The following is a 7,955-nucleotide window of genomic DNA, read 5'->3' on the forward strand; positions in this document are numbered from 1 at the left end:
TCCTGGCTCATGTTAGGGAAGGAAGGCACAAAGTCAAGAGCACAAGGCCTGTGAAGACCCCAGATCTCACCAGAGGGGTAGAGGGGGGCAGGGAGAAGAGAGGAGGGAGGAAACACCATGTAGGAGGATCTAGACACGCAAAGCCACGGTACACAGCTCACAGAGAAGCTGAGGAGACGTCTGGGATGTCACCCACCTCTGGTCTCCACCTCACCAGCTGCTCTTCCCTGGCCCAATCAGTCAGCCTCCTGACTCTCCAGGACTCTGCCTCCATCTCCTCCAGGCAGCCTGGCACCAGGGCCTCCAGCACAGGGCTTCACCGCTGCCTAATCTGAGCTCCTCCCTCCCCCACCTCTTTCCATTAGACCTCCTCCTTTCGAGTTTTGGGACAGGCTCTCAAGTAGCCCAGGCTAGCCTCTAACTCACTATGCAGCAAAAGATGACTTTGAACTCCTGACCCCCCTGCCTCCACCCCTCAGTTACTAGGGTTACAGGTGTGGACCTGGGGTTTTCATGTGTGCTGGGCAAAAGCTTCCGCTGTAACATGTTTTTGCCAGCTGACCCGCACTCCTAGCCATGCCATATGCTTTTTGAAAGTGTACCAGTGCCCTATGCTGTGTGTGCACAATCCCAACAACCAGACAGTATGCCTGTGGCTGGCGTTCCGTGCTCTACTAATGAATGAATAAAAATACTTAGGACAGGGGTTTCTGTTCGAGCATTCTAAGGTCAGATGAGTAGATAGTGTGCATCAGAGGCAGCGAAACTGAATACAATGATCGGAGACTTTCCAAGTCTCTCTTTCCAAGGTTCTCCTAGAACCTTCTATTCTACTACATTCATCACTGATAGGAAGGAGAGCACAGGAAGCTGAGAGACCCTGATGGCAGAAGGCTTTCAGGTCACTCTGCAGGGAGGTCCTGGTCACCTCCTCTTAGATACGGTCCACGCTTCCTGCTCCTAACACCATGGAAGCATGGAGCCGTGTTAGACAGGTGCATAGACCCAAGGTGGAGTCCATGTTGACCCTCGCCAGCTACCAGGTTCCCCGATGACAGAACTCTGCTCCTGCAAAGCCACACACAGAAAGTATTTAAATATGTGCATGATTTGGCCAGAGCACAGAGGACCCAAAAGATGAGTTCTAAAATTAGAAATGACATTTGCAGGACACGAGGACTGACCCACGGAGCAATCAGAAGGCCTGGGAATTCCAATGCAGTGATGAGAATAGAAAGGGAAGAGGGAAGACATGAGAGGCTGGGGAGAAGCAACGGCAGAAGGGGCACCAGCTCCACCTGACACCGTGGCTCAGGAATGTGCTGGTGACCTGGGCACAGCTGCCTCAGCCCTGCACACAGTAGGACTCCCCAGCACCACGTAAAAGTCATGCGTGATAGTGCATGTCTCAGCCCAGAGCTGGACTGGAGGCAGAGAGACAGGGAGAGGACTGGTTCTGCGGTTTGCTGGCCGGCCATTCCAGCTGAACAAATGAGTCCCAGGTTCACAGAGAGACCCTGCCTCAAACAATAAAGTGGAAAAGCCAGGCATGGCGGTGAACACCTGTGATCCCAGCACTCAGGAGGTAGAGGCAGGTGTAGCTCTGTAGGTCTGAAGTCAACCTGGTCTGCATAGTGAGCTCTAGGTCACACATACATGCAGTGTCTTGGTTAGGGTTACTGTGGTGGACACCATGACCAAAATTTGGGAGGAAAGGGTTCATTTGACCTGTTCTTCCACATCATTGTTCATCCCCAAAGGAAGGCAGGGCAGGAGCCTCGAGGCAGGAGCTGAGGTAGAGGCCATGGAGGGTGCTGCTTACTGGCTTGTTCAACATGGCTTGCTCAACTTGCTGGCTTAGAACCACCAGCCCAGGGATGGCTCCACCCACAGTGGCCTAAACCCTCCCCCAACAACCACTAATTAAGAAAAACCGCCCTACAGGCTTGTCTACAGCTTGATCTCATGGAGGCATTTTCTCAGCTGAGGCTCCCTCTCTCCCGCGACTCCAGCCTGTGTCAAGCCGATACAAAATTAAGCAGGACAGAGTTTGTCACGTCTGTCCCTACTGCCAGTGTCTGCAGAGGGACACCGTGATGCGGAGACGACCAGGCTCACCTCATTTTCCCGTGGTCGTCTTCACACCTTACTATTCTCAAATACGAGAAGGGTTTTTGACATAGTGGTTTTATTAAGAATGAAGCTAAATACATTCTGTTTTCCTAGAAACAGAAGTGGGGGTCAACACCCCCTTTTTCTGAGTAGACGCCCCAGTGGAAACCTATCTGGAAAATGGGGCAACGTTGACCACAGCTCCTCACCACCCAGCAAGGACACATAGCACACTTTTTTCCTGTGTCATCGGACCTCACACTCCTGTGGGAATACACCACCACCTGCAGATTCGCTTCATCACAATTACCTTCCTCAGAGGCTTGGGGGGGTCACTGCTCTCTTACAGCCTGAGAACAGCCCTGCTATCTGGAAGCCACACCAGTGATTAAGATCTCCTAACAGGCCTTTCCCCAAATTAAAAACAAAGTTTCATCCATTCCTTGTAAAATAAAAAGTGAGGGTGTTGGCTCTTCTGTTCAGCTAGGAGAGGCTAAACTGCTCAATGGGTAGAATGGGGAACCCAGATCTACATCCTGCATCCTGGATCATGGATCCCTTCCCTGGTATTCTTGAGCATACATGAAACAGGAAAATGGCATGCACCTGGTGTAGCTACCTCTGTAACACTTGACAACGGACGCCAAGACCTGGCAAAGGAGACGTTGCCAGTGACGTTAGTTTCTATGCCATTACCTAGCAGACACCTTTCCTTTGTCTGGGTGTTGGGGCCCCAAGGAGAAAAGCCTCCTATTGCTTCCAATCTCACTTCACCCCTTTGCCATCCATCTGCCAGCCTGCTGTGTCTCCTCCAACCCTGACATCCTTGTCTTCATGGGTGCTTGGCAAAGCCAAGTTCGGGCAAGCACTTCAGAAGACTGTTGCTAAGAACACATCATCAAAGAAAGGACTGCCTATACCTCGAAGAGACACTCGGGGCTCTGAATTTCAAGCATTTTACAGTGTTCTGCTGGACAGGTCCCTCGTCCCAAACTGATTGCTCCAGAACATCTGTTTACAAGAACCTGCAGCTGCGAGCAGCCAGTGCCACTCCGAGTTGCTGGCACAAATTAACTTTGACCGAGAATTAAATAACAATGGAAGGGACAAACTGCCTTTGGAATCTGTGCCATATTGGGAAGAAGAGCTTCCTCTCTTAGAATGACTCCTATCGAAGATGAAACACTGTCTTCCCGAAGGTTCTGCAGGTTTGTTTGTTTGTGGGGATGGGAGCCTTGTAGAGAGCCACCACCTGGTGACTTCCCACCCTTATCGGTTCTCATTCCAGGTTAGGCTGTGGGCACAGAACGAAGCCAAGGGAACATCGGAAAAGCTGGACAGGGAGGGCTCTCTCAAGTGATCGTAATGTGAACGGGCAGAAAGCCACACCCTTTCCACGTTGGTCAAGGTTTGACAGACAGGAAACACGAATACATGTTTTGCCAAGTGTGGACCGCTCTTCACGAGTCATGAGAAGGCTCCTCGCAAGTATGATACGTTCCACAAATACAGAACCACAGATTCCAAACGATGCCTGTTCGGGGTTAAATACAACAGTGAGGCACCCATGCTTGGAAGCAAAGCTCTTGCCCGGGTCTACTCCCTGTGTCTTCACATCCCCATATCAGCTTCTGAGAAACTGCTACCCACTTAGGGTAAGAACCACTGAACAGGGCCGGGGAGATGGCTTACTAAGTAAATCAAGAGAGTGAGGACCTGAGTTTGAATGCCGAGGACCCACATAAAGAAGGACAGCAAGATGGGAGATAGAGACAGGAGAAGACCAGAAGTGGGTCAGTGAACAAGATGCGGCTCAAACACGGTGGGAAGTGTGGACTGATAGCTGAGGCTGTCCTCCGACGGCTGCACATCCACCTTGGCACACCCACACCTCAGCTGTGTTCTCTCCTCTCCCAGGGATTTGACATGAGTGATTGACAAGAGAGACTTCCTAAGGAGGATCCAACATTGTCAACGTCCAATAGACAGAAGGCGTTTCTCAGAGGAGGACCTAGCCTCATGACTCAACTTCCTTCAGTCGCATGTGACTTCAAGTCAACTCAGTAGTCTGTTTGGAAAAGGTTAACAGAGAAATGGACCCAGTATGAAGAGCTCTTAGCCACAGCATGACTAAGAGCCCGACTCTCTGGGCCTCAGCCTGTGAGTGAGACCTAATTCAACTGGAACATTTCTTGTCACCGTAGCATACAATGGACAAACAGATAAACACCCTGGTTAAGAGGGCTGCAAGGGTCACAGCCACCACCTCCAGCAGCCCCATTATCTGCTCCATTAGCTCAGCAATTGTTTGGGTGAACTAAAGCAGAGATGTGATTTGGACAAACAGTTGCCTTCAGAGGATTTACACCCATCGGCCTGTTAATTGAATAACATGTCAACATAACAAAATGTTTGCCTCTTGCCTTCTTGGGGGAGGAAAATTCTCCCCTGGGCTCAGTGTTCCATTTTCTGAGATTCTCTGTAACAGGCAAAGGAGGCTGGGCCCTGCAGACCAGTTTTGTTATAACTAACACAATACTATCTGGTTCTCTTGAAAACTGGGAAGAGGCAGAGGTGCCGAGACGAGGAAGCACGAAGAATACTGATGGTAACCAGATAATTAGTTGAAAATAAGAAAGTCGAGCGTGACAGACCAATGGGCAAGTTCAAATGCACGCTCCTCGTTACGTAAACACAACTCTGAAAAATGTCTTCCAGCAGTCAAGCCCTCATAAGGCACCAAGAGGAACTGTCACTGGGTGGTTGTTACTTAGGGGCTGAAGCCACGAAGACAAACAGTCAACCAATTAGAGTCCTGGAAGGAAACAGATGGCCTCATTCAAGAGTCTACCTGAAAAATAGCGACAGAAAAGCAGCCTCCAAGGACCTTGTCCTAACTCAATTCTCCTGTTGACGTCCCTCAACCTTAGAATGTCAGGGCTTGCGAACTCAACCACACCACTTCTCCTTTGCAAGAAAGTACCGCCAAAGCCAAAGAAGGGCCATGGAAAAGCAGAGTGTTGGTGTGGGGAAGTGGGCATCCAAGAGCAACAGCGAAGAGCAGAAGCCCAGCTAGGGTTCAGATACCAAGAAGAAAAGACGAGCAGACAGACCTTCCTAATTTTAGGATTCATATGTCCCCCTCCCCCGCAAAACTCCCCATGAGTTGTGATTTATCGGTTTTATATATAGAAACCATACATATTTAAGATTCCATGCCCCTCACAGGGTGGGGCAGAAGAAGGGGATGAGAGAACGAAATGAAGCCTTTTTATGTCCCCTACAGGGGAGTTTTCTACTGAAGCTTGAGTCTGACCTGGGGAGTCCTGGGTCTTGCCCTTCGCACTTACTGCAGATGTCAATCAAGTCTCATTTCCCGTGAGCTCCAAATAGGTTAAACTCCAGGAGGGCACGCACTGTCCACAGTCCACTGTCCACTGAAGTCTCCCCTCATGCCTGGTTTGCACTATCATGGAGCAACACACCCCAAAAACCAGCAAGGGGCCAAGGCTTGGAAGGGAAGGCAAGCCAAAAATACCCGGCCGGCGCAGCTGTGTGTACAAATCTGCCCAGCAAACACAGCACGGGGATTTGATGCTCCCTGGATCACGGGGCTCACAAACACACTTGGAAAAGAATAATCTGACCATCGCTCAGCACTGAACGGTTCTTTGGGGGGCTGTGCATGCTGCTCGGTGGTAAACTGCTTACCTAGCACATGTGAAACCCTGGGTCCCCTCCCCAGTACCTCAAAAGATTGAAAGAATAAATATGTATATTTTCCATCACATCAAGGTAACATTGGGGCTACATGGGTGTGTCACACTTGATCATTTCAAAGAGTGGGGGGCAGCTTTGGTTTAGATCCTTACAGAGTAGTATGGTTCAAGGGTTGCTATAAAGTCCGAGCCAATTTTCCTGTCAACTCCAGGGGCTGTTTGTTGTGCACGGGGGACCACACTAACTATGCAACTGCCAGTGGGCTCAGCTAAGAAGGCAAAACACCGGTGGGAACTCCCTGGGACAAGTACAGCCCTAAGAAGCCATCACACCTCCTTAAAATCAATAATCAATCAGTGGTGATAAAAGGGCAACTTGGCAGGGACTCACGAGCCAGGGCCAATTCAGCGGGAACCTACTACAGTCTTGAAAGACAGGCTAGACTCAAGCAGTTCTCCTGTCACCCTTTCCAGAAAGGGCAGACCTCCAGGGGTCCAAGTTGAGGAAAGTGGCTGAGGTGACGGCACTGCTGACAGAACTGAGAAGAAGTCAAGGTCTACTTACTGCTACAGGGGGAAGAGGGGCGGAGGGCAGGGGAAGGGGTGCTGACACATAGACGGCCCTGCAACCAGCCCGGGACAGCGGGGTGGAGGAGAAGGGAGGGGACTAGAGGCACTGGCGAGGGCGGGAGAGGACCGGAGTGAACAGGAGGGGACGGAAGGGACCGGAGAGGGCGGGAGAGGACCAAAGGGGACTGGAGAGGGCGGAGAGGGCCGGAGCCGTACCTGGGCTCCGGCAGGACGACCTTCTTGCTGGCGCGCGCAGCCGGCGCCGCCTTGCTCTTCTCCATGGCCATCAGGTAGCTGACGTCGGCCAGCACGGCCTCCAGGTCCGCCATGGCGGCTCCGCAGCTCCCACCGCCCCGACGGGGCCACGGCGCGCCCGACGCGCGACCCCGACGCGGACCCCGACGCGCCGCCCCTTCCGCGGCTCCGCGTCCCAGCCCGGCGCGCCCCCAACCGTCCGCGGCCACGCGCTCCTGACCCAGCCTCTCAGGCACCAGGGACTTCCTCTCCCTCCTCCTTTCCCTCTCCCTCCTCCCTTTTCTCTCCTTCTCCTCACCCTTAGCTCCCCAAGCACAGTCCAGGCGCCCAGTACTCAGGGGACCATGCCAGGAGGTCTCCAATAGCACACTGTCAAACAAGCACTTCCAGGAAGTACCCTGGAGCAGCCCCACCTGTCCTTTCAGGTGATTGCCAAAACCTGATTGAGGTCAGAGCTACTTCACAGGGGATGTCCCCAGCCACTAGCCCCACCCTAGACCTCCCTCTGTGAACCATGCCAAGAGAAAGTTGCTTGGCTACTGCTGTGCAGGGTGAAACAGGGTGAAGCAGGGTGAAGAGTCCTGCCCTGGAGGGGAGCTGTCCCCGGGGACCCAGCTGATGAAGCACTCTAGGTTCAAGGTCACAGCTGGCTTGTACTCAGGTGAAAGGGTGTGTGTCCAGTGAGGGCCTTGGGTGTTCTGGCTCTTGCAGGCTTAGTACCAACTCAAGGGGTACAAAAGGAAGCACCTCCTTGAGAGCTCTGAGCCTCCTGAGTTTTCAGGGAAGTAGAAGAGCTGAGGCCCCTTTTCTGGGCAAAAGGGAATTTCCAGGGGCCTGGGCCTTCCGTGGTGACCTTTCACTAACCCCAATCCTGCCTGGGTTGCTACTTATTTTTTTGCAGCTGGGCACACAGGTCGACACTCAGAATCCACGTGGCAGGCATTGAGGGACCAGAAAATCTGAAGCCATCCTGAACTTAAAGTGCCTTTAGCCAAACTGTCACATAGCACAGTGAACCTCTGTTTGACTAAAGCTGGACTGAGTCAACATTCTGTTCTCATGGTCAAGTTTTGGCTAGTTCTGGGGCTGTCCTAGCAGAGTGGCTTGGGTCTGCCATCACATGACACAGCCTTTGTTTTTCTCTCTTTTTGTTTTCTCTACTCTGTTTGCTAACTGACCAGTTTTACCAGAAGTTTCTCCAGATCCAAGGTCCAGTATGAAGGGGGCCAACTCCCTGAGAAGAAGCGGGATCTCTCCCATAGACCCGAGGTCACTGCGTAGTGCCACTTCCTCAGCAGA

At 52.1% G+C, this 7,955-nt stretch overlaps 1 protein-coding gene across 3 annotated transcripts in view; it reads right to left on the reverse strand.

The window, feature by feature from the left end:
* The window catches only part of Grk3 (G protein-coupled receptor kinase 3), a 99,080-nt gene extending 91,985 nt beyond the window's left edge, over nt 1-7,095 (reverse strand). The window contains exon 1 of one of the 3 annotated variants that reach the window (XM_048450378.3): nt 6,955-7,095. Coding sequence is in view for 1 of the 3 variants with exons in the window: in XM_048450367.3 (XP_048306324.1) it covers nt 6,618-6,730 (113 nt within the window). In the remaining 2 variants the exon portion in view is untranslated. Of the gene's footprint in view, nt 1-6,617; nt 6,778-6,954 lie in introns of those variants that run through there. The other 2 variants (XM_048450367.3, XM_048450387.3) reach the window with 2 other exon arrangements.
* Nucleotides 7,096-7,955: the final 860 nt, after the last annotated feature.

The sequence above is a fragment of the Myodes glareolus genome, chromosome 2 (assembly GCF_982192425.1).
Source record: "Myodes glareolus chromosome 2, mMyoGla1.1, whole genome shotgun sequence".
In the NCBI taxonomy this organism is placed as follows: Eukaryota; Metazoa; Chordata; class Mammalia; order Rodentia; family Cricetidae; genus Myodes; species Myodes glareolus.